A 25548-nucleotide genomic window follows, 5' to 3' on the forward strand; every position below is an offset into this window, starting at 1 on the left:
CACTAAGATCTAAATGCAAGAAAAAGAAAGTGTTGTGTGTCTCTGCAGTGCTGCATTGCCCTGTAAAGGAAGAGCCAGGAAGTTGCTTAGGTGGAGGAAGGTTTTGAGCCACAATGGGGTGAAACACCAGCCTTTCCTTTCCATTCTTAATGTGCTCGAGCTGCTAGCAAGCACAGCAATGCTTAGGTGGGAGTGGGTAAGGCAGAGCTGTTGGAGAGAGCTTGTTCAGATTGTTTCTGTGCCAAGGAGTGTGTTTGAACAGAGTCCCCTGGGGCATGAACTGCTGAGCACCAGGCTTGGCCTGGCAGGAGCGAGTGGCAGAGGCAGGGCTAGATTCCATAACACGGGATTGGCACATTAGCCTCGGCAGGTGATACATGCCTGGGGCAGAGGTAAAACTCCACAGAGAGCTGAGTTACAGTCTGAGCTCTCTTGCCTAGACACAAACAGGGATGGCAGGAGCCCAGGGGAAGGACGTGGGTGGTTTGCGCTGGTAGAGCAGCACAGGGGGGGGAGTTTGCTGAGTCAGCAACTCCTCTGACCTGGAAGAAAAATGATTCCTGCCCCCTGCCAGCACTTCATACAGATCCAAAATACAGTTCCCAGAACTGTCCCTACGTACGTTAGCAAGAAGGCAACTGTCTGCATATTTTGCTGCAAGAAAGTATGGCAACTGATGTGGCACTGAGCACTGAGCCTGGGGTAATGGATGTCCTGAAGGGAATGCTGTGAAGTACAGCCCTGAGGGGCTTAATCTGCCGACTGCCAGGAAGCAGCTTGTGCTTCCTGTCTCCGAGGAAGCTTGCAGACAAGACCCAGGACTGGAAGCAGGCAGAGTACCGACCGCAGGGCTGGCGTCATGTGTGCAGTGCCCTTCGTTACAGCATCCTCATTGCAGGAACTGCGAGGTGGGAAAACTACAGTTCCCATCACCCTTTTGTGCATGTCCCGGCGAAACTACAGTTCCCAGAACCTTTTAAAGAGAGGATGTCTGTGGAAATAAATGCCGACGATTTTTGCATAACACCCTGCACCTCCGGAGTGCTGACCGGCCCATGGTCTGTGAAAACGGGAACAGGGGAAAAGCCAAGGGACTGTCAGCACTGTGGAGCTGTGGCTTTGCCCACCCCAATAGCTATAGTGATATCCTCCAGCGTCGGGCTACCTTCCTCCTCTCAGGACTCCCTTGGTAGTCACAGGGAAGATCCTGGTCCCCGGGAAACACGGCTGCTGCGGAGGGAGAGGCAGATAAACTACAGATCCCGGCATTCTCCGACAGGCAGCACCTGCGGCAGTCCCTGCACGCCGTGGGGGAGGTGGGGGTGAGGATGAGGATGGAGGGCAGGGAGGAGATGCAGGGCGCCGTGGGGCTACGCTGCACCTGGGACATTCCGCCACCCGCTGGCACCCAGGCCAAGTGGGTGAGGCTCAATGTGGGGGGCACCGTGTTCCTCACCACCAGGCAGACCCTGTGTCGGGAGCAGAAATCTTTCCTGTGTCGCTTGTGCCAGGGCGAGGAGCTGCAGTCGGACCGGGTAAGGCAGCTGGGTTGCCTCCCGCACCGTGCCCCACGGAGCATGGGGAGGGCTGGAGGGATGCAGGGATGGCGCCAGACCCCGGCAGCTGCAGGAGCAACTGAGTGAGAAACGCCTGCTCTTTGCCCCCACTCTCCCGGGAAGGATTTCCCCATGCCAGATTCCACCTTGTTGTAGCCTGGCACCTGCCTTCCTGAGCTGGGGAAAAGAGAGGCCATCTCCCCTCTGCTCCTGCTCTCCTTCCTCTTTGTCACCCCACATCCTGGGTTTACTTCCCAGCTGTGTCTGCCTGACTCAGCCTTGTTCCTGTAAGGCGGTCTCTGCTCTCTTGCACCAGGCCGGGATTCACAGTTACACAAAGAGGCTGAGGCCTATTTTTTTGACTTTTTCATCTGGATTGATTCATGCTGAGGTGGGCATGCTGAGCAGATCAATACAGGAGTTAAAATCCAAGCTGGACTGACTTGGCTAGGGACTCTCAGGGACTGATGGTTTCCAAAGAATCTTAGAAATAGTGGACATTTTTGCTTAGGTTTGTATTTTCTTGTATTCTAGGGTATTTTACAGTTGGTTACAGTTTTCCTTGGGTTTTTTCTCCTTGTGATCTATATCTGTTGCTAGGACGAAACTGGTGCATACCTAATAGATCGGGACCCCACTTACTTTGGACCCATTCTGAATTTCCTCCGTCATGGGAAACTGGTCCTGGATAAAGATATGGCTGAAGAGGGTGAGTTGTGGAGCTCAGAAAAATCCCGCTTCCCATATTTAGGAAAAATAGGACTTGTGGTCAATCTTGTTGTCTCTTGTTCTTGTTTTGGATGTTGATGTGGGGGGATTTCAGAGAGCTATCCCTGCGAAGTATGACAATGTCTCCTTTACTAAAGGGGTTTGCAGTGGGTGAGGAAGGCATCCTTGCAGGTGTTGTGGCATCACAACTGCCCAGCAGAGATGTCACCAAGACAGAAGTAGGCAGGATCTTAGAGCCTCAATAAGCCATTTTTTACTGGTTCCTGATCTACTTTTAACCAGGCTCTATGACTGAGTTTTCTATTAATGTCTGTTTCTAATTAGGAATGAAAGCCCAATAGACCAAACAAAACCAAGTTCATCTCTTCTACTGACTGCAATAAAGACCATCATTAATCAGTGATATGCACTGTTATGCTGCTTGTGCTCTCATGGTTGTGGACTGCAGAAATTCCAGTGGAACAAGTCAGACAAACTAATCCTTCATCTGAGGTTGACAGTGGGTCTAATAGAATGACTTAATGACATCACAGTGTTACCAGTCAGCAGTCCACAGTGCCTTGTTATTTTTTGGATGCTAGGGTGTAATAAGGAGCCAATTCCAAATACAGGTTGTGCTGTCCAGCCCTTGCCAAGCATGGTTTCTGCATGGTCATTTGTCTTCTTGCCTTTCTTAGACATTTTTACCTAAAGCAAGGAAACTTTTCTTCTGAATAGTCTTACCAGTTATAATTCCAAAAATATACCCAACTAATGGTACAGGATTGTAATAAGCACAATTTTGAGGTGTTTCCTACTTTACATTTCTTGTAAGCCTCGGATCAGAGAGAGTTCATCTGCAGGTTTTAATATCAAATCTGAAACATAAACAGGAGCCCAGTTCATTTGCATTGCCTTTTTTTATCCTGCTGCAAACATTTAGGCTGGCATAAGACTAACCTAGTAGACAATTCACTGCTGAATGAGAGACACAGAAGAGGTCTGAGTGTGTCAGGTAGTGAGGGACCTCCCCATCTATATTTTCTTTGTACTGCCCTGGGAACATGTGAGTGTTGGCTTCTAGCCAACTTTCCCTCACTGACTCTCTGGGAACCACCTCCCTTTTCCTGAAGGCCTGTTAGCGAACAGGTGAGTCTCAGGAGAGGTGATGGATGCAAACACCATAGAGAAAAAAACAAAAACATTTCCATTTACCTCTTTTAAGTTGAAGCACGGGGAATAGAGCCAAAGATCATATAAAGTCATATGGGGCTGCAACTCCAAGTGGCCTAGGAGGTAAGCTAGGCTTTTCTAGGGTCTTTTGGTGACTTGTCAGAACTGCAAGTTTTTGTTTTCTGCCTTATTAAGAAAGTCTGAGCAAGGTCAGACAAATGGTCATTGAGAGAGACTGAAGCCTACAGTTGTTCTCCTTGGCCAGGTATCTGGGAAAGGTATTGGTAGTCCTCAGCACAAGCCTTCACTGGCAGTGCCTGTTTCTGTAGTAGCAGGCAGCATAAGGAAGTTGGGGTGAGCATTAAAACAAGATGCAGAGAGCCAAGTTTCAATTCTCTGCAGTAAGGGTTTCAAGCCTGTTAAAAAGAAAAGCAGTAATATAATTTCTCCCTATGGACCTTGTGAGGCTTAGAATTGATCTTTTGCAAGTCAAAAAATAAAGACGGGCTGCTAACTTTCTGTCTTTGTGGTCCTTCTGTCTGTCTTTCTCAGGGATCCTTGAAGAAGCTGAGTTCTATAACATTGGTCCTTTGATCCGAATAATCAAGGATCGAATGGAGGAGAAGGACTACACAGTAACACAGGTATGGCAAGATGGAGTGGGGTGGGGAAAGCAGGGGGTGTAAAAAAGGAGAGAGGTGAGTCCAGAGTGAGAGAAGACTTGAGAGAAGCAGCAAGGAACGGAAGGAAACAACTAATTAGAGATTATGTGCTAATCCCAATGCAGCAAAATCTTTCAGGGGACAAGCTACCACCAATTTAGTTATAATAAACAAGTTGCAGTCTTGCTTTTCATCCCAGAAGTAATGCTGGGTATAGCCCCTGAAACTAAGTGAGCTCCTCTAGCTTTTGGAAGAAGGCAGCTGGTTACTGTGTGATATAGAGGAATGTTTGTGAGGAGAGCAAAGGTGTCATGGGGAGGAGGACTGGTGTGGGGAGTCCTGGGAGTGTAATCATAATGAAGAGCATGGAAATACCTGTAGAGAAACCTGGAGGAAACAGGTGAAGAGATAGCTGTGAAAGAGTTAAATGCTGACAAATAATCAATCCTGTGGCACAATCACACCCTGTCTTGGCCAGCAATCTTTGAAAATCTTTCTTAGAGGGAGGATTGTCTGCTATCTCACTTTTCATCTTGTCTTCCTCAGATTGTAAGCCTCCAGCAGCACAGCCACTTTGTGCTGCAAAGCTCCCTCAGCATTTGTTGCATTTGCAAAAATTATTTTGTACTTACAAGTGCATGCTCCCCATCAAAAGAGGGCAGTATCTTCTGGGGACAATGCAGGGAGCACTCAGCTCAGTCCCTACTCTTCAGAAGAGATACTGTTCTTGCCTCCGGTGACAGCACAGGAGAAAGCTGGATTGTGGTTCCCACTCCCCTTTCACCTGGGACATGGGGAAGAGGACAGGTCTGTCAAGGAGGGGTATTACCACTTCATTCTGCAGGAGGGGAACAGCTTTTAGCATGTGACAGTTGTCAGTGTGCTCTGCAATTTTGCTCTCAGGTGCCTCCTAAGCATGTCTACCGTGTGCTGCAGTGCCAGGAAGAGGAGCTCACTCAGATGGTTTCCACTATGTCAGATGGATGGCGCTTTGAGCAGGTATGGGTAAGGCAGAGCACGGGGAGAAGGAGTTGTCTTCTGGGGAAAAGATCATGGATACCATACAGTTGCCGGGCAAGGCTCCTTCCCTCTCTGAGAATACTGGGTAAGTCATTGATTGACTCATCATGCTCAATCAATGACTCTTTCTTGCCCCTTTCTAGAGGTTTAGAGGATACTGTGTGAGGCCAGCCTGTTTTGCATCCTGGCTGACTTCTCTCCTGCTTCTCTGTGTTGTCTCCTCGGCTTAGTTATGAGGCCTTTCCAACAGGATTATGCATTGGACTCAGTGCTGCATGATGGGCTTTCTGCCTTGCTCCCCAGGTGGAGTGGGTGTTTCCAGGAATATGTGCTTGTGATTCTTGCTCTCATCTTTTCTAGCTTGTGAACATTGGCTCATCCTATAATTATGGGAATGAGGATCAGACAGAATTCCTGTGCGTGGTCTCCAAGGAGTTGTACAACTCCCCCAATGGCCTGAGCTCTGAGCCCAGCCACAAAGCCAAGGTGAGATTAACTTTGTTATGGCCCTGCTCCCATTGCCTATGAGATCCTTTGCTCTTTGCTCCTTCTCTCTTTTCTCTCTCCCTTGCAACAGTGGGGCACCTCAGTGGTGAAATACAGGGGCCTGCCCTGGTGTTCAGCACTGTGGCATTACACCCGTTGCCCAAAAGGAGGAGTATGTGTGTTGGAGGGATGGTGTGTGGTTGTGTGGCTTTAGCAAGTCATCCTGGCGCCTCTCATGCTACTCTAACATCCCCCTCATGCCTCCTCATGCCCATTCTGTGTGTATCACTGCCTATAGGGCATTATTTCTCTGAAGGTTTTGCAGCATTCTCTTTCCTTTTTGAGTCTCAGCCTGAAGGGCAGATATCTCCTGCTCCCCATTTGAGGGAAGGACAGAAACATGTGCAGTGCATGACATTCTGTAGGCACCCAGGATGCAGGAAGGAACACTAGCAACTGATGGCAGTTGTTGGACGGTGGGGTCACAGCACTTGTAAGTGGGTTAGATACCCTGATGTGATACTCCAGAGGAAAAGAACCCTCTCTGTTCCCTGACCTAGAATTGTCTTGGCCATGGGGAAAAGTCCCTTTTTATTCCAGTGTTATGACAATTGCTTTGTTCCGTTGTGTGTCAGAAAGAACTGCCATGGCTCATCTTGCAAGCATTTCCACTCTTTCTTCCTTTTGTCCCACATGCTGGGCCACAGAACACAGAGGAGGACCTGGAGGAGGAAGAGCAGGAGGTGGAGGAGGAGGCAGAGGCAGAAGCAGAAGCAGAGGAGAAAGGTGCAGCAAATCCCTGAGGAAAATGATAAAAATAACCCCCCAGGCATAGACTCGTCCACCTTTCTGGTGAGAGCTCACAGCTAGCAGCAGGGAAGGATTAGAACAGGTGTGGGGTGTGGGGGCTGTCCTCTCCAGGAGTTGGAGTCTCTCTGGAGATAAAGCTGTCAGGGGAGAGCTGTTACCATGGCTGCTGCTTTGTATTTTAAACTGTTTGGTTTATCTACGGTTTTATTTTTATTTGCAGACCGTCCATCTATTCGGGATTGTGCTAAACTCTCTTCCTGCGGACCCTCCCTCCTGCTCCCTTCCGTGTCCATCCCAGCACTGCCATCTACCTCCCACATTGCCCCACTCGCCAGCCTCCAGCATCCTTCCCTCTGCTCTCCTTGTCCCTCAGGGCTCAGAGTGGTCTCTGCCCAGGGCCTTGTCTCTCTCTGCTCCTCACTTTTCCTCCTCTGCAGGTATGTTACCTGTCTGCACTCCCAGCTCCTGCCAGCCTGAGCTCTGCATGAGTGACTCACTTCCCTCTTGTGGGTATGGCCCTGGTTTGTAGAGCTTGGGGAGGGGAAGGAGGGAGGTGTGAGGTTGACTCATCCCTAAGGTGGCTTTACATATTCTGATCCTATGCGTGCCTTTACCTGCCAAGCAGATCCTATGGCTGTGGACCAGAGGCTCTGGCAGCAGAAAGGAGAGTGCAGCTGGGAGAGGGGTGGAAATGAATGCAAAGCAGGCTGGGGTGGTTTGGGGAAGGGGTGGAATTCTGCCACGTGTCTGCGTGACATGCATGCCAGATCGCTCCTCCAGACTGCGTCCGCAGCTCCTTTGCCTGCCAGCCTGGGCAGTTTGCAGAAGGCAGCCTGTTTTTTTTCCTTCCCTGAGCTTTTCCTCCACAGGCTCTGCCAGGGTGAGAATGCAGTGGGAAAGGTGGCAAAGGCAGAGCAGAAGCAGCTGGTCCCCACTGCAGATGCTCTCACAGCTGTGTGGAAAATGAGCTTCTCTGCTCTGCCTCCTGCTTAGGAAGGCTGGCTGGCCGACAAGTGTGGGGCTGGGTAGGGAGAGTGTTAGAAAGAGGATTCCTCTCCATACTGCAGAACTGTGAGGCTCCTGTTAAACTGGAGATGCTCAGTGTCAATCTCCACCAGTCCTGATGGAGGACACTTGTTAGCTGGCTGACATTTCTCTCTCCCTCTGTGGCTATGGGACCTGAGTGTTATTAAGACTCAGTGTATGTTAATCACATGGACTTTTTCTTCCTTCTGTTCTATTTTCCCACCCTCATTTATTTTCTTTTTCTTCTGTTTGTGTTTCCTCTGTCATTTCCCCTTTTCTGTTTCTCACTCTCCCCTCCATGCTCAGTTGCTTTTTTTCCCTACCATTGATTGTGTTTCTCTTTCTCTCTCCTTCTCTAGCTGTTACAAGCCAGAGATCTGAGGATGTGATCTGAACACTCCACTCCAGCCTTTTCATTTCTTGTTTATATCTTTATTTTTGTACTGCAGTGTATGGCAGCCCTTTCTCCCACAGTGACGTCCCCAGCCCCCTTCACTCTTCACATACAGCCATTTTTTTTTTACAAACTCACCTCGGAGGCCTGAGCTTCCAGCCCTGGAGGAGGGCAGATGCTGCATGGAGCCCCTGAGCTGCTGTAGGAGCGGGAGCCCTCAGCCCCCTCCTATGCCTGGCAGTCTGGCTTTCCTTAATGTCACAGTGGCCCCTGGTGGGGACATCAGCGATCAGCCACTGCAGCCTGCGGTCCCTTCCTGAGCACCCTGGATGCAAATGCGGACCGAGGTGGTGGCAGCTGTGGAAGGACCAGCCCTTGCCCTTTCACTGTTGCAGGCAACTGGTGTGGGCTTGTGGCCTGGGGACAAATGCAGAGCCACCGTCCTTTTCTGGGCCACCTGTATGGCTCGGAGGTGTCCCTGTGCTGGGTATCACATTCCTTGGTGCCTCCCCCCCTGTCCCCCCAAAGCAGCTCTGTGCCAGCAGTGTGAGAAGGAGAATGGTGCTGCCTGGGTACCATGAACATGCTGGTACCTCATGTTGTGTCAGCCAGCACCAAGCAGATCCCAGTTTTGGGGAGCAGGGTGTTTGCTTCACTGCTGTGTCTGAAGACTCCTGAATAAAATTCACAGTCTGTTCCTCCTTGCCGCCTCTCATTTTAAGTGGCAATAATTCATTGCTGCTGTAAGGGGGTGGGAGTTGGAGAAAAGGAGTTTGGATTCATCACCTGGAGCCACCAGAAGCTGCTTGTACTGTGCCTGTCTTCTGGGGGCTGAAGGTGCTTCCCACTGTGTCTGTGCTGCTGCATCCCCAGTGCAGGCAGCTGGGCTACAGAGCAGGTTTGCTTATCTGCAGCCCTAAATCATAACAGTAAGTGAGGACCACCTGGCTAGTGAACTTATTGATCCCAGGGACATCTGATGGCGGGGGGTGGGCAGGGGTGTGGAACCTTTTGCCAGTTGCCAGTGCCAGGACTGGAGTTTGGTCAAAAATATACAAACCTCAAGATAATTTTTTAGCAGAGTGAGGAAAACTAGAGCCAAAAAAATCCTCAAATTAATTTTATTTATAATTCCAGAGAGTGGCCAATTATGTACACACACAGACACATACACACACGTGTATCTTTAGTTTGAAAACCAAACCTGCAGCAGTTGCAGTTTAAACCCTGTGCCCTGAAGCCTTCTCCTTCATCTCCTGCATTATCTGAGATAGGAGATGGGAGAGGTTGAGATGCCCTGATGTTAAAGGTATTTAGAAGGGCTGAAGGAAGGGGATGGGAGTCTGCTCCAGCATTTTTACTGGGGGAAGTGCAGCAGTGGAGGCTGGGTGCTGCTCCAGCAGGGAGGCAGGACACGTGCTCGGGGGTGCGATGCTGGGCTCGTGCCTGGGAGTCAGTGAGACGTGAAGAGTTGGCTGGCTGAGCTGAACAGCACGCTGAGCAGCACACGCCAGCTAAGAAAAGAAGCAATTAGGGAGATGGAAGAGGAGGAGTGATGGGAGGGGAAGGGAGATGAAGGATAAGCAGCAGGAAGGAAGAGGGAGGCAGATTGATTTCACAGTTACTGGAATCTCTAACTACATCAGTCACATTTTCTTTCAGCAAATGTTCCAGCATAAGACTGTGGCTGAATCACATGGTTCATGGAAAGTTCAAATCCCCTTATTCCTCTTCTCAGAAACCATCAGCTTGGGCCTATTGCTGTGTGTCATTGCCCCAAACTCCCCCACCTACCTCCCTTCTCCCTGTTTTTGGATGGATGGCCCAAAAACCCCTTGGGATGCTCCCTGGGAAGCACTAAGGGAGAAAAAAAAAAAAAAAAGCAGGGGTCTGCCTGCTTTTCTCCACAATCTCTGCAGCAGCCTTTTTTTACCTAGTTCAGAAGAGCATCCTGGGTCTGACAGCATCCCACATTCTCTTTCTTTGGGAGGCAAGTGAGCAAGATCAGGAATGAGTGCCATGTGAGTGTAGGTGTGATGGGGAGAAGACAGAGATGCACTTTTGTCAGCTCATGGTTTGGTTCATCCAGCCCAGCACTTGAGTGATCCTGGTGTATACTCCATAGTGATTTGCACGTGCACATCCCATTCCCCAGCTGACCAAACCAGCCAGAAACCATCTGCCACTGGGTTCTTTGCAGGCCAGTGGACCTCCAGAATCACCCTAGAAAAAAGAAAAGTAAAATCAAGTGGTGGTGATCCACCAGCTTCTGCTGCTGCCTGATTAGGTTGTCTTTGAGCCCCTCTGTATACAGATCCCTGTATCCCCTCAACTCATGCCTGGGACATCTGTAACATTCCTTGTACTTTAAAAAGATGTCAAAAACAGTCTCCAGTGCAAACATCTGATGCAGTTATTCCTTCATCATGCAAATTCCTCCCCCTCAGCCCAAAAAGCTGATTGCTCTACTGATGCCTCCTGGCCCACATGGCATTTCCAAGGATGTGGCAGGCAAGGATGATTGTTGGAATTTAACTGGATTCCATGAAGGGTGGCAGAGAGGAATTCCTTGAGATTAATAGTAATGAAAGAGCACACAGGTTATTGTGTATGACAGGTGCTAAAGAGGCTGAGGGTGTAAGAGACTGATGTAGTCACCTGACTTGGAAGTGGGAGGTAGAGTGGAGAATGGGCTGAAATGAGAAAAGGGTAATTTAACTGTATTTGGATCCTAAGGGAAGGATGCTGGGAAGAAGTGGTCATGAGACCTGTTGTTGGCTGCTTAGATCAGAGGAAGTGTTGGGAGAGTGACCTTATATGGTCTTTTCCCCCTCATTTCAGGCTGTGCATTGCATTTGTGAGACTTGGGACACATCCCACCTTTGGTAGTCAACCCTGATCCCACAACTCCTGTGTCACCTGGCAAGCATCCTTCTTGCCCTGGTAGTACCCAGCACACAGCATCCTGGGAGTAATCATGTAGTGATAAGCCTCACTGCAGATGTTCTGCTGGATGAGCTGCACATCCACCTTCTGCAGAACATTGCTGATATGCCCTGAAAAGTAGAGCACCAAAATTAGCACAGGTGAGCTATGGTGGAACTTCCCCTAGACCATGGCTACCTCACTGCATGCTGAAACCTGCCATTGGAATTTCTGTTCTGCTCTCCACTGGCATCACAGTCTCTGACTTTGAGCAGAGCACTTTTTCTGGGTGGAAGGCATAAAATTCCCCTTCATTCCTTTCCCTACAGGCATATGTTGTGGGTACTTCAGCTTTTGGGACAAGGAGTATTCTGCTTTGGGGAAACCTCTGGGTTGTCAGAGTCTTGGGTTTGTTTCTCACTGAAAGGGATGTTAAGCTCTTCTGTCTAAGAGTACAAACCAGGAGTGTCCAGTTCTGTATAGTTTCCTGAGTGTTTCCAGTTGGGAAGCAGCTGGAATAAGTCTGTAAGTGGGTGAAGGCACTAAACTGACCAGAAGGGCTATTCTAGTCTTTGAATGAGGAAACACACACTGTTCCCATACAGATTACCAGACTGCCATGCCTGCCTCACCACATGAGGTTTCAGGGCACTCAACAGGTAACTTTGGTCAACCTATTACCCAAAATCAGAAGGAGTGAAGGAGGCACAATGTTTTGGGATGAACAGAAGCCTGTTGTGCCTATGACCCATCTGAACCTATGTTTCTGCCTCAGCACTGCTGCAGTAGGCCACCAAGAGACCTTGAACCTACCTCCTTCCTTGAGGGCTCCCCAGCCAGTGATCCAGCAAAGAAGGCCAGGCTCAAAGATGTGAGATGGAGCAGGCAAGCAGATGGGCTGGATTAAGGGTGAGATGATCACAGGATGATCCAGCTGGAGCAGGGCCACATCATAATCATGGCTGTCCTCCTCATAATAAGGGTGAAGAAAGAGATGGATAACCTTGAAGGACACCTCTGTGTGGCCGGTGGCATTTTGCAAGTATTTACCCAAGTAAACCGTCCAGATGGAGGGGGAGGCCAGCCTGTAGGATGCAGCAGAGGAGCATGGGACCCAAAGGGCACACTTTGCAGGTAATGCTATCCCCATCCTAGCACATGCTGACATCCCCATCATTGTGACAGCGTGGGGACAACACAGAGCCAAAACAAAGGTGGAGCTGTGCAGCATCTTCCGCTATCACTGCACCCTGGAAGCTGCTCTGTGAATCTCAGCATTGCCCCCTTTCCTCTGCACACACCACCAGATAATACTGCATATTTTGGAATGGCATGGAGAAGCATGGCTGAGGTGCCAGAGGAGGAGTGCAGCTGCCCCCTGATATTTTCATCAGTCAGAATAGTCTCCCATCAAGCATGACGTGGAAAGCAATGCAAATCTTTCTACCAGCACCTCCCCTCTCCGTTTACCTCTCATCCTGGAAGCAGTGCGCGGCTGAGACCACCCAGCGGTCAGCAATGAGTGTTCCCCCACAAATGTGCCGGCCCCGAACTTGCAGGCTGGCCTGCCATGGCCATTCCCCTTCCACAGAATTCATACCACCCACAATCCTGCTGAGAGGGGCTTGCATCCCACAGTCTGAGGAGGAGACACAGCAGGTACTTCAGGGAAGGAAGGGAACATGAAACACTATGCCTGCCCTTCCATTCCTACTTAGTTAACTGAAGAGTTTGACCTCTTACTGCTTGTTTTACCCAGCCAGCACATGCTTTATGTACTGCCCAGGACAGGTCTAGTGAGCACTCCCTCCCAGCATTCCCCACCTCCAGCTGCAGCCTGGGGATGCCTTTGGGGTAGCATGCTGACTGTGCTAACTACTGTGCTGTCAGGAAACCCTCCCTGTCATTCTCCTTCACTGCCTCCTGAGGCTCCAGAAAAAAAAACAAGTAGGGAAATCAAAATATTAACTCTCTCCCTGCCAGTGGCCATGCAGATGTGGGTGATTTTCCTGGCTGGAGCCTTGAACAATGACATATTAGCTGACAGAGTGGTCAAACAGGCAGCCTGTAGGTTGAATCTGGCCTGTCAGGCATGTCTGTCTGGCCTGATGCCTCTGCCTGAAGGAGGCAGGGAGCAGCTGTCCAAAGAGCAAGAGCTCGCTCACACTCAGCGCAGAGCTGGCTTGTTGCTGCTGTCCCTGCCACTGCAGGGTGGAGCAGGCACACTGGTACTGTGGGACTGAGGTGGTGGAACAAGGGACGGTGGCTGCTTCTTCTGGGTGGTGGGAGAAAATGGGGCAACTTGCAGCTACGTGTCATCCTGAACCTGCCTGGCTAACGTGTGGCTGATCATTTCCTCACCACAGTGATTCTCATCAGACAGGTCCTTGCAGTCTGCAGTGGTGTCACACAGCGGGTTGGGTTTCTTCACACAGGTCCCATCTTCACAGCGGTAGGTGAAAGGACCACAGGGGACCCCTGCAAAAAGGAAGGGAAGCCAAGACTGAGAGAGGGCAGCTGGTTGTAGATACAGCCTGAAGTCCTTTAAATGAGGAGAAAGGGCAGCAGAAGAGCTTGGGGGAACTCCATAAATGATGACAGGGAATTTCCTGAACAGACAAACAGCTCACAAACGTTGTGAGGAGGCTGGGCGAGCTAACTCCCCGATGGTGCCCTTATGTCATGTGGGAAGTACTCTACAGACAGCCTTGGTTTGAACACAGGGGTGGGCATTTGTCATCCCAGCACTGTCCCCTCCCTACCTCCACTGCAGTGCTCCTCATCACTCCCGTTGACACAGTCCAGCTGCTGGTTGCAGACCCTGCTGAACTCGATGCAAGTGCTGTCCTCATGGCACTGGAACTTTGCAGGGCACACTGCACAGGAGGGAAGCATGTGGGAATCAGGCAGACAAGGTGTGAGGTCAGGGTCATAAGTCCTGGAGTCTCTGCAGCCTCTACCCCCACCTCATAGGCTGTGCTTGAGACCAGCTCTGGTTTAGTGCAGCTGTGTAGCTTTTGCCTGATCTGCATTCTAGTTATGCCTGCACCCTGTCTTACACTGCACTGTTGCTGACTTAACTTTTCTTGTCTTGGCCTCAGACCCACCTCAGCACTATGTATTTGTCTTGAGGTCCATGGACTCCTCAGTTACCACCACCAGTCCTGGTCTGCTTGCCTTGTTAGGGTTTTGTAGGACGGCATCCTGTCTGGTGAGGTCACTGTTCCTCCTGCCTTGCTGTCAACCCCAGCTCATGGGTCACTGTTCCACACAAACCAGCACTTCCCCTTGCAGCTGAGTCCTGAACAACACAGGATTCCAGAATGTCCGTGAGCCCTGGTGGACACTGGAGGATGGAGATGGGTCTAAGCTGCCTGCCCACCACAGAGTTTGACTTCTGTCCACAGATTTCCATAGCAGGATCTTGTTCTGTTTGTGTGTACCATTTTCTTACTGCAATGACTATGATTTTTTCATCAATAGCGTGAAGCTTCTAGATGACTAAAGGTACAAAAAGGTCTGAGGCAACTCGAACTTTGATTTTAAAGACAGGGATTGTTCCATACCAACATAGAGTGAATAATCAGAGAGGCACTAGTGGCAAGAGAATAAGAATGGAAGGAAACAATAATGTTTCTATTTTCTTTTTCAAATAGAAATAATATTGGAAAACACAGTGTGGGGTTTCTGTCAGTCTTGGTCTGTGTCAACCTGTAGAACTGAACGACATGATATCCCTGGGGCCAAGGACATACTGGGATTCAAGAAAAGATTAGATTTTCATAAGGATGGAAATGTATCCATGTCTACAGGAGGGAAGCATGCAAACCCTGATATCAGACAGCTGGATGATGGGACAGAGCACATTGTCAGCAGCACTGCAGACAATACAAAACCCAACTTTGGCAATCTTATGTGAGCTCTCACATTTCTAGCACTGAATTAAAGCTTCTTTAGAAAGATTTTTCCTTCCTTTGACTTTAGACTTTTCCTGCAGCTTCCTCTGGCCACTCTCTCCAGTGGTTCAGGGCTCTTTATCTGTGAAAGAAACATCTATAGGAAACAACTAATGAAAAGTTAGTGGTGGCAGCAATAAGATGAGCCCCCCATCACACCAGAGGTGAGAGAATAGATTAATTAGGTGCCATGTCTAAGCCTGAATTGCTGTTCCTATGAGAATGGGGCCTTGCAGGAGTTCTGAGATGCTAAGAGTGGAGCCTGAATCAGCACTAACTGCTTTTGGCATGAAGAACTGATTGAGGCTAATCAAGGACTTTGATGCTCCCAAACTGGGGCAAAATATGAGTGAGGATCTGTACAGATGAAGTGTCACAAATGGCTGGGGGGGAAAGTGGAGAAAGAAGGGCAGCAGGTGGGCTAGGGGAGGTGAGAGCAGGGAGGGGGATGCTGAGGGGTGTGACAGCAGAGGAGGCTGTAGGCCAGGGCTGAGGTTGGTTGTAGACCCTGGGAGGGAGGAAAGCAGGACAAGGTGGGGGACAGGGGGTAGGGGGCTTCTTTAAGGCTGCCTGGAACTCTTGGTGCTCTTGCTCCCAGGGGACTCTCTCAGGAAGGCTGTACTGTGACAGGAGCCAGAAGCATTACTGCTCTTTCCAGAGCAGGCTAAAGCCATATAGCAGTGGGATGAGACTTCTAAGGGCACAGAGGTTTAAGTTCCTAAAGTTGAGGTACAAGGCTGTGCCTTGGCCACCCAAATCTCTCCATGTCTCCCTGCCTTTGGAGGAGCAAGGGACTGTGTCTTGCTCCAGGGACTAGCAGGGAGAAGAAATCACTCACCACAGTTTCTCTCATCCAGCCCATTGGGGCAATCTTTGATCCCGTCACAGGCTGGGACACACAAACCGTTCACCAAACACAGAAACTCCCCAGGACAGGCTGTGAAACCAAAAGAGAGTAATTAGTCCCCAATGACTGGAAACCTCCTGGCAGCAGAGCACCATGGCTTGAAACGGTGGAACTGCACACCCTCCTGACCACAAGAGTGCTGCTGCAGTGTACTGTACTCCCCAAAATCTGCCATGTCATCTGCTCTTAACAGGGACATATGGAGCCAGGATATACACCAGGGGAAAAAGGGCTTTCACTGTTTTGCATGGTACCAATGGGCAATATCCAGGACAGCCATCTGTCTGGCACACCATACATCAGGATCGCGGCTGTTTCAAGTCTCCTGAAGGCCACGGGAAAGCTGAAACAGGCTCTTTGGAGTTACTATCAAAACTTACGTGGGACCTTGAAGGGGTTGTTGTTAGACACGTTGACAGGTGCACATATTCAGGGACTGGTGTGCATTACTGGCACCCTTTAGGAGGGAGATGGTGAAACCTTGGAAAGACAGACTGTGGGTGGCATTTGCATATGTGTGTATTTGTGTGCGGTTTTATTCGTCTCTTGTTTGCACGGATTCCAAGGTGAGCAGGAAACAGGTCTCTCTAAGAGATCTTGTAATCAAAACAAATGTTGCTTCAAGCAGAGGTGCTTTCTCATTGAATTCTCAAGGCCAGTCTGTGATGTTAACTCGAGGGTAAGATTTTAGGCAATTTTGTGACCTTTGGTTTTGTTGCATGGATGCTCTGGCCACAAGAGGCAGGGCCACATGTGCAGAAACAGCTTTGCACATAACTGCCTCTTCTTTTGGGGGGATCACTGGTGCATCACTTATTTGTGAGGATCTTCCTGAAGGGTGGATGGCACCTAGGGCTCCTGGGCTGTGCCTTGTGTTTCTCCCAGCACAAGCCAAGTGCAGAGGGGCTGCTGGATCCCCACAAAGGAGCAGGGAAGAAGCTAAGCTTACGGTCAGATTGCTTGTACAGACTGTAAGCTGCCTGTACACCAGGGCCGGTTAAGGAGATCTGCGAGGTGAAGGTGATGGCGATGTCAGCAGAAGATGTGACTGGGATCCGCTCAGCGTAGGCTTGCAGGGTCCGCAGGCCACACAACCTGAGGGGCAAACACAGGCAAGGTGGGTTGGACAGGGAGGCAGGGACAAAGCAGGGCAAGGGGGCTGGGTGGGGCTGGGGTAGGAATGGGTCACACAGATTGGGTACTGTGGGCAAACCAGGAATACAAAATGCTTTCAGTATGCATGAGATACAGAGTCCAGAGGGACCCTCCTGTCTTTGGACATTTCCTGCTTTCTGGAAAGCACTGAGATCAGGCCATGCAAAGCAGTTCAGTTCTTATAGTGTAAGGAGATTCTCCTTCATAATCTTCCTGAAGAAGCCGTGTTGTAGAAACTGTGGCACTGACAGTTTAAGAGAGGGAGGCAGGGAGAGAAAAAGTGGAAATCCTAAGCCAGGGTAACATAACTTCTAGATCAGATCCTTCCTAGGAAGAGAAGTTACCCCTACAGGAACCATGGAGAAGGCACTAATGAGGTGGATTGGGGGAGGTTTAGGAGGGAAACAGGCAATTTTGCAATAAGTGGGAGGAAAACCAAAAGCTATAGATCCATCTGTCTCAGAGCCAGCTTTGAGGAGATGGGAGCACAACAGGTCTCCATCCTTTTCACCTGGGCAGTGGTGAGCAGTAGCCCCAGCTACATATGGATGCTCTTTGTGGGAAGTCCTGCAGGGGAAATGGCTGCAGTCAAAGCAGGAGGATATGGAGCTAAGGGGAAGATCTGTACGGAGGTGGCTGCAAGGCAATGGCACACACAGATAATATTGCAGAGGTGGTGACAGGCAGATTTGCAAACACAGGAGACGTGGGAGGACACCAAGGTTACACACACAGGAGAAAACTAAGAAGCCTGATGCGAACAGCAAGACAGAGAAAGCAGGTTGGTAGCTTGAAGCAAATCTGTGAGAAATGTGTTCACTGGGGAGAGAGTGAACAAGATTAGCAGAAAAGCAGGAGGCACCAGCACAAAGAGTGGTCACTGAGTGCAGCTCAGTGTATGGCCCTTCTTCCTCACATATGGTGGCTGAAGTGAGCAGGGAACCTGCAGAGGTTTAATCCCTGTTTTATCCCAGGTGGGAAGTGAGCGACAGAAACCAGGACCCCACCACACACCTTCTGTTCTGAATGATCCACTGGCCTTGGGTACAGGGCAGGTCGTGCTTCTGTCTGCTGAGTGCATAGGCGTCGAACCAGAGGGTGACCCCATAGTCGAGGGATGGGACCTGCAGACAAGGGGGTGTAGGGTGGGGGGCAGAGGGCAGATGGCTCCTGGGAGTGTTACAGCACGCTTTGTAAGTCAGGCATGAGCAGAGCAAATGTGAAGGCCAGATGTCTCTGACCACACTGCAGTCAGAAAGAAGCACCCTCTAAACTGGAGCCATGCCACAGCCCAGGGTGGCTCTGCTGCTGGTATCAAAGCCTGGCAATTCTTATCAATTCCTATCAATCTAATTCTGTTTTGAAGAACCCCTTTGGAGATCAGATTTCAGATTCCTCCTCAGCTACAGCATCTCTGTGCTGGCATGCAATATTAGACTTCTTCCCCTTCAGAAACACACCTTATGTGGAGGCTGGGAAGAATGTCACTCACCCTCTTCTTGCTTCTCTTGATGACCTGACTGAGAGCCCTGGCTGTACCCCCACAATGTGCAGAGTGCTGCCCTGGTTTTGGGGACAGGGTGGATGCTCTTGTGGGAGCTGGCTCTTACCGTCATGTGCCAGGTGCACTGCGTGTTGGGCGAGTAGTAACTGGGGTAGTGTGGGGTGCCGATCTTCCCCTGCAGCTCCAGGCTCTCCCGCAGAGTTATGTTCACTTCACAAGCTGTAAATGCAAACATTCAAAGCCCTGCTCTCTGTCAGCTCAGCCTCAGCCCGGGGAGGCCATGTAACCTGCCTTTTACTGACTACCCCTGCAATCCAGAATGAATTCTGCCCCTAACAGGGATGTAGGACCTCTAGGAGCTGTGATACTGTAGGAGAAAACCAATCTTCTCCCTGTAACCATAGCCACTCTCCTCCAGCCTTCCTCACCTTCGAGGGGCACCGCCTGTGCTGAGAGGATGAAGGGGTCATAGTAGCTGTACATGGCTTTCTTCCACACAACAGACATGACAGGGCCAGACGAAAGGACTTCAACTATGGGCTCCTGCCGGCTGCAGCCATAGATCCTCAGAGGAAAGAGATCAAAGGATGGGAGTGAAGCAAGCAGTAAACAAATGAAAGAGAAGAATGAGAAAGAGAGGCAATGGATATCTGTGTGATCTACACACAGCAGTTGTAAGGTGCTATCTGAACCAAACAAAGTGCCAACAGCAGCAGCTTCTGCAGCATGGTTTTAAGACATATCCCACATCAGTGACTTCAGCTGAGCAACAACAGACAGGTTGTACATCAAGGAGAACCTCCTTTGATGTTGTCTGACACCATCCCCTGCTGTGGTGTGTCGTGCCATCCTGCCTGTCTCCCCCAGCTGTTCTCCCTGCTCAGGAGCCACCTACGAGGTGATGAGGTGTTTCTCCAGGGGCCCGGCTGCGTCGTACATCGCCAGGCGGTCCCTGCACTCAGGCAGGGTCCACTCCAGCCGTAGCTTGATCATGTAGCCCTTGAGGCCATGGAGGTGCCAAAGACAACTGGAGGCCAGGTAGTCAGGGCCCTCCAGCCTTAGGACATCATCCTCCTGGACATAGCTGTACCTGTAGCAACCTGAAATAGATGTGGTTGTAAGAGAAATTAAGATATGGGATTGTCACTTGGTATATCAGTGTAAGCCCTTTTTTAGGGTAAGGCTGACTCATCCCAGTGATCTTGGTTTACTTTTACGTATGTTGTGGTGGCACTGATCCTTTTGTACCATTGCCCCAGTTTCTCTAAGAACTGTCCCCCCTTCCTTGGTTAACCTAACACTATCTCAGGCTTTAAATATCAGCACAGCACAGTTATCTTCCACTGGCTTTATTTACTTTTTCACCTCTTTCTCCTCTCAGCCCCATATTCTTCCTGACTTTAGATCTCCCTCATCTGAATTCCAGGTTTCAGAAGACTTTCACACCAGGATTTTTGAGTAAATATCAGCTTAAAGGTGAACTTCTAATAGCATATCTAATGCAAGCTGCCAGACAGAGAACTTACAACACTGCCTGAAATTACTAAAAGCATCTTCAAACATTGCCAAGACAACAGACTCCCAAATGAGGCACATCCAATGTAGAGACACGCAGGAAACCCCCACCCCAACAGCAGCATGGCATGGGGCCTGGAATCAGCACTGTGGTGCCAGTATACCCAGCTATTTCACAGTTCTCATTAGGGCCAGGACAAGTCTGAGGGGCTGCATTGCCCCTGGCAGCTGGCATCTCTGCCCAGAGCCATCCAGTACATAGCAGTCATGTAGTTTGGATCTGGCCAAGCAGCAGCACTGCTGCTCCCTTGCTGCTACTCTCCCCTTCCCAGGATTTACAACTCCAGAAGGCCAAGGAGCTTTCTGTCCCCAGTGAAAATCCCTCCCATAAAGTCATGAACTCAAAAGGAAAGGAGAAGGTAGCCTACCCAGAGTGGATTGCAGAACTACTATGTCTTTCACACTGGATTCTGTTAGAAAGAAAATATATAAAGGAAGATAAACAAAAATATAAACTGGATAAAAAAAAGATAATCTGATGACCTAGTATGGTAGGTGAGGACTCCCTTCCTTCCTTCTGCAACTAGCTCACTTACAGCTTCAGCATGGGGCATCCTCCAGGTACCTCTGTGTCTGCTTTCAGGGTCTTGTTTCAGTCATGCCTTCCCCAGGCCATCTCTCTGAGAAGTTTTTCTGCCCCGACCCAAATCCATCAGCCCTAATTCTTGCTTTCCAGCCCACCAGGGACTTCTCTGTCTTTTTCCTTGCCCATTTTGGTGAGCTGTTCCAGGACCTCTTCCCCTTCCCAGGAGGGCTGGGCACTGCTTCAGGCAGTCATTCCCCTCCTCTGCCAGCCACATCACAGGGCACAGCCCCACTTCCCAGAGCCTTCACCATCTGCTGTCCCACTTGAAAGAATGCCCAATCAAAAATACGGGAGTCACTGAGGGTGGAGAGGAGTTCTCTTTTGATGACCACTGTGCAATGAGCTACTCAACATCCTTGCAGAGTCCACCTTTGGAGAAAGGAGTTGCAGAGAAAGTGACCATCAGGAGCTACAAATCTCTGCAAATCGGCCACAGAGTGGATAACTCTTTAAGAGAGATGGGCTTTTCTCCAGCCTCCCAGCTGAACTGGAATCAGTCAGAGATCAGGTGCTAGTGGGAATAATTGCCAAAATAAAAGGCACTGTGAGGTCAGCTGGGTGTGAGGATTGTTGTTGGGGGTTTGCCTAGGTCAGGGCTTTGGTTATTCGTAGCTTCCAAACAAATCAGTGGGGAGAGATGAGTGGTTTTGTCATAGCAAAAACAGTTGTTGTGGAAAATAGGATCCTGCAGGCATAAGGCAGGCTCCTAGGCAAGCTCATGTGCTGTAGGGAATAGTCTGTGCAGAGCTGGTAGTAAGTACTCCTATATCTGAAGCTAATAAAATCGAGTTCCTGTAGAGAACAGCAAGTCCTGAACGATTTTTGGGGAAGGGGGAAAGGTAGTGTACTGGAAAGTAGCGGCTGAGTGGCTGTTAGTAAAAATAAAGCACTGGAGATGGTGGAGAGGTTCCTGCAGTAGTCAATGGTTTGCAGCTCTGTGTCTCAAGGCAGAGCTTAGAGCTGAGCAGGCCGGCAAGAGTCTGCCAGAAAGCAATGAAGTGCTAATGACTGCTCTTAGCTGGCTGTTTCTCCACTCTGACTGTACAGGGCAAATGACACCAGAGGTGAAGTCACTGGCTGGAGGTCACCCTGGCTCAACAGCATAAGAAATTTTTGGCTTTTGTCTCAGTTATCAGACTGTGCTTCTGACTGGAGGGAGAAAGGACTAGGGAAAGCAGAAGGAGCTGGATAAACTACAACTGGTGTGTTAAGTCCAAAATAGAAAGAAGTGTGGTTTGCTGAAATGAATAAAACAGTGAAACAGATGCAAAGCAAATAAGAGGGAACTGGGAACAGCTAAAATTATGGCACCATCATTTTTATTTGTTTATGGGTTGCATTATGAAGTGAACAAATAAAAGGAAAATGCTAGATGGGCTGACTTGGAAGGATTTAGCGTATTTCCTTGTGATATCTTTGTAAAGAAAGTTCATTTAAATTGGCTGAGCATAGGATTTGGTATGCTGGAAACAAATCATAAGTAAGGAGCTAATGGTAACTGTGGGAGGAGATGTCTTGATGAGATGCTAATGCATCTTCTGACTAAGACCTTAAAATGATGGACTGGATGAGGGAGTGAAAATCATTTAGAGGAAATCAAATTTTCTTTACAGGCACCAAAAAACGACTCACAAAACAATTGGGATGTGGGGGTAAAAGTTAAAGAAAGTATGGGTAGGATATAATAAAAGAAACTTCATCTTAGAATAATCCAAGATGGCATGCCTGGGGGAAAAAAAATCAAAACAAGCAACTTGGAGATTGAACATCTCATGGGAAGAAGAAACTTGGAAATAGGAGTCCCAAGAGGAGGAGAAGAAATACAGTGTATTTTAAAACCTGTGAGATTTGGTACTCTGTAAGAGGGATCAGACAAGGCTGACAAGTTAAGCCTCATTACATCAATCAAATATAAATTCCATTGGACTTGTATGCATTGATTACATATATATCCTTGGTCCCTTACCTAACAGCTGCTCTGAAGCAGTTTTGCATGGGTAGCTTTTTAAACAGGCTGTGACCTTCACTGTGAACAACAATAAATAATCCTTAAAATCATATGTCAGGAACTGAAATGACAATGATGCTTTGTCTCAGAGGAAGACTTAGTGGTGACTCAGATATGTTACTTTTGTTCTCTCTATCAAGCAGTCTGGAATAATCTCCCAAAGGAAAGTAGCAAACCTAAGTGCTTGGTATTTTCAAGCTGAGCTGATCAAAGTCATGACCTGTCTAAGACCTTGCTCTACAGAAGCCAAAGCTGATGGGTGAAAAAGGAATCACCTATCTGATCATGGTCAGGTGTATCTCCAATAATTTCAATCCTTCAAAGGAAGGATTTTTTTTTTTTAAATCAGACTTCAGTTCTTCTCTATCAGGAAAAAAATGCATAACATTGTATCTCCTGATCCTTATTATTTCCCTCATCCTCTTCAGGTTTCCTCTGTCTCCTTCAATAGACTCCTGGCCTTTTCTCCTAACCTTCTGCATCGTGGAGCATTTCTGACTGCTCAGGCCACAGCTGAGCAGCTGGTACTTACCCAGGAGAACCAGAGAGTCTGGGTTGACCCTGTACTCTGTCTGGTAGGACAGGCTGCCTGAGCTGTTGAAGCTGGTGGAGAGCTCTTGGTGGAGCACAGTGTTTACCCTCTCAGCAGTCGCCTCCTTCTGCTGACTCTCAGGGATTTGGAGGGTGAACCAGAAGAAGAAGGTCAGAGCTCCCTCCCTAATAGAGAAATAGCATGTAAAATATTCTTGCTCATCATCTCCAGAATTACTGGAGAGACAAACCCTGGAGAATTACCCTCCGCACTATTTCTCCATAAATCAGACATATCTGTGTAGATTTTCCAACTCCGCTGTTGTGACCCAGAGGAACCTCTCTGAGTGGGGCAGGAGAGCTGCAATATCCATGGTGTGAGTCAGTGCTTTGTGGGAAGAAGCCGTTCCATGCCATCTGGCTTTACTCATGACCATATGAGCTCAAATTATTATGATAATTAATCAAGACTTGTCTAATGAGTAATCTCATTTCAGGTAGAAATGACCTTTGGGTACTACTGACTAGGGGGTTGAAAAGAGAAGCTCAAGACTTCACTGTCTCATCTCCCAGTGGTGACAAGTGGATGATTTATGACCAGATACCTTACCTCAACCCATTAATGCTGCAGGAGACTGTGCCTGGGAAAGTTCTGTTCAACCAGCTGGCAGAGAAAATTGGCTGGGGGAGGGCAAGGAGATGTTGCAACACATCTTTGTTCAGTAAAAGGCCAGAGGAAGATGTGCAAGTGAAACTTTTCTTTCCCAACTGAAAATGGAATTATGTCAAAGTTGGAATACTCCTTAGGTAAAGGACAATTTTAGGGGTCTAGTTTTCCATAGGAAAAAAATCAGAAGCAAATGACCATCAGTCTGGAATTCTTTTCTGCTATCCTGTTCTACTGTTATGAGCTGCAAAGCTGTAGTCCCACATCTGTCCCATTCCACTGTTATCCTGTTCCCAGGTGGTCCAGGCTTCTTGGTGGGAATAACTTTTCCATGCTGCAATCTGGCCTCTCCCTTCTGGTGCCTAGAGTCAGGCCATAAAATAGCTTTCTTGAATTAGAAAAATTAATTTCCAGCTGCTTGGTTTCTATTGACAATGCCAAGACAATTTTTTTAGATCTCTTCCCAATTATATTTTTTTACTCTCTTGAACTTTTGCCTCTCTGAAAAATTTCTCAGTTTTGGCTTTTCATCATGACCTGGGACGAAGAGGAGCATCAAAATATCCCCAGCTCTATTATGCTGGAGCAATTCTGAACCTGGACTGTCCAGCTTAGCTTAGAGGTCATGGCAGGGTCTGCAGAAGTTTGTCATGGGCAGATTTCAGTGAAACCAGAGTACAATTTACTGGAAGGTTTACACAGGAACAAGCAGATATGTTGCAGGTGCTACTCACCCAAAGGCATACACCGTGCTGGAGTTGTAGTACTGACCCATCTCTGTGGCAAGAATCAGTTCCTTCAGCTGCAACAAGAACGTTGTCCCGTAACTACAGGGCAATGTTACAGTGCCTGATCCCACCTTTCATCCCTCTTGCTGTACAGCCTGCCCAAGCCTGCCCTTGGGTGGGGGTGCCTGAGCCCTTCCTCATCCTACTCAGTGAGCAGCCTCAGGGCTGGCTCTGTTGATGAAAGTGCCCTCACCATGTTCTGGAGCTTAGCTGACTCCACCCAGAAGGCTCTGGACTCCACCTGCCCCAGCTCCGGGGAGTAGCGGTGGTTGAGGACCTGGAGGCTGCCGCAGTAGAACTGCAGGATGGATGGCTCCAGATGCCATGGTCTGTAGTCTGCCAAGAGAAGACACTTCTGGGTCACCTTAGTGATACATAGGAAAGAGGGGGTTACCCCAGTGTGTGACGGTCTAAAGGCCACCCAGAGGCCCTAATGTGCTCTGGGCTGGGCATTGCTTTGACTACCCCCCCTCCGCCTCCTGCTGGGGATAAAAAACGTGAATTTTTACCTAGGAAATACCAGGTTGCTGCAGCAGCTCCAGCCAGCACAAGAAAGGCTATCCCAAGGGGCACATAGCGGAGGCAACGACGTGAGTTAGTTTCTGATTTGTCATTTGAGAGGGAGCTAGAGTCTTCCTCCTGTTCCTCCGCCTCCATCAGGAGCGTCTGGTGACACAGCATGCCAGGGTCAGGCTGGTTTTTCTGTTTCCCCTTACACCCTCTCTGAAGGTGTTATGCCAAATCTGTCCTCCTCTCCCAAGATGTACGGCCCCAAGAGATCACTGTGCAAATATCAAAGACTTTGCTCAGAGTAAATGTGAGTAAAACTGCTAAATCAGTGGGAGACAGGCTCCCAGGACACCGTCTTGTCTACATCTCCTGGTAATCCATTGGTATTCAAAGGCATTCCCTGGGTTTTTCTTCTGTCAAAAGTGCAAATTAGTACAACAATGAGTTTCTCTGAATACAAAAGTGTCCTCCCAGCTGGGAGTTGTTTTAAAACTGGTATTTTTTGATCTAGAAATCAATGTGGAAGAAAATTGGTGACCTGAAATGTGAGCAAAAGCTGCACAAAGCAGCCACTGCCTGGGAACCTGAAGTTACACTTTGC

At 49.0% G+C, this 25548-nt stretch overlaps 2 protein-coding genes across 6 annotated transcripts; one reads left to right on the forward strand and one right to left on the reverse strand.

Annotated features, from left to right (window-relative positions):
• The first annotated feature begins 1021 nt into the window (after positions 1–1021).
• Positions 1022–8536, forward strand: KCTD17 (potassium channel tetramerization domain containing 17). Of its 5 annotated transcripts, none has more exons than XM_066550822.1 (8): positions 1022–1535; positions 2157–2265; positions 3990–4081; positions 5003–5098; positions 5480–5605; positions 6313–6391; positions 6636–6925; positions 7801–8536. In XM_066550822.1, the coding sequence occupies exons 1-7, from the start codon at positions 1329–1331 to the stop codon at positions 6890–6892; spliced, it is 966 nt and encodes a 321-aa protein (XP_066406919.1). In that variant the 5' UTR covers positions 1022–1328; the 3' UTR covers positions 6893–6925; positions 7801–8536. The 5 variants fall into 5 exon arrangements, with proteins under 5 accessions (XP_066406919.1, XP_066406920.1, XP_066406921.1 ...); XM_066550823.1 differs by having other exon boundaries at positions 6636–6852; XM_066550824.1 differs by lacking the exon at positions 6313–6391.
• Positions 8537–9899: 1363 nt separating this feature from the next.
• On the reverse strand, positions 9900–25094 carry TMPRSS6 (transmembrane serine protease 6). The gene is made up of 17 exons (XM_066550319.1): positions 24947–25094; positions 24631–24773; positions 24384–24451; positions 22984–23168; positions 20226–20267; positions 19178–19382; positions 18711–18847; positions 18389–18501; positions 17793–17902; positions 16573–16718; positions 15555–15653; positions 13523–13636; positions 13122–13238; positions 12231–12399; positions 11574–11845; positions 10755–10891; positions 9900–10058 (listed from the first exon to the last, which is right to left on the reverse strand). The coding sequence occupies exons 1-17, from the start codon at positions 25092–25094 to the stop codon at positions 9900–9902; spliced, it is 2364 nt and encodes a 787-aa protein (XP_066406416.1).
• Between the last annotated feature and the right edge of the window lie 454 nt (positions 25095–25548).

Source organism: Molothrus aeneus, chromosome 5 (genome assembly GCF_037042795.1).
Source record: "Molothrus aeneus isolate 106 chromosome 5, BPBGC_Maene_1.0, whole genome shotgun sequence".
NCBI classification, from domain to species: domain Eukaryota; kingdom Metazoa; phylum Chordata; class Aves; order Passeriformes; family Icteridae; genus Molothrus; species Molothrus aeneus.

Coding starts and splice junctions, on each gene's coding strand:
- KCTD17 (XM_066550822.1), top strand. CDS start 1,329: ATGAGGATGGAGGGCAGGGAGGAGATGCAGGGCGCCGTGGGGCTACGC. Junction 1,536..2,156: donor AGGAGCTGCAGTCGGACCGG/GTAAGGCAGCTG, acceptor ATCTGTTGCTAG/GACGAAACTGGTGCATACCT. Junction 2,266..3,989: donor TAAAGATATGGCTGAAGAGG/GTGAGTTGTGGA, acceptor TGTCTTTCTCAG/GGATCCTTGAAGAAGCTGAG.
- TMPRSS6 (XM_066550319.1), bottom strand. CDS start 25,094: ATGGAGGCGGAGGAACAGGAGGAAGACTCTAGCTCCCTCTCAAATGAC. Junction 23,169..24,383: donor AGCACGGTGTATGCCTTTGG/GTGAGTAGCACC, acceptor TTTCTCTATTAG/GGAGGGAGCTCTGACCTTCT. Junction 11,846..12,230: donor CACTGCTTCCAGGATGAGAG/GTAAACGGAGAG, acceptor TGCATCCTACAG/GCTGGCCTCCCCCTCCATCT.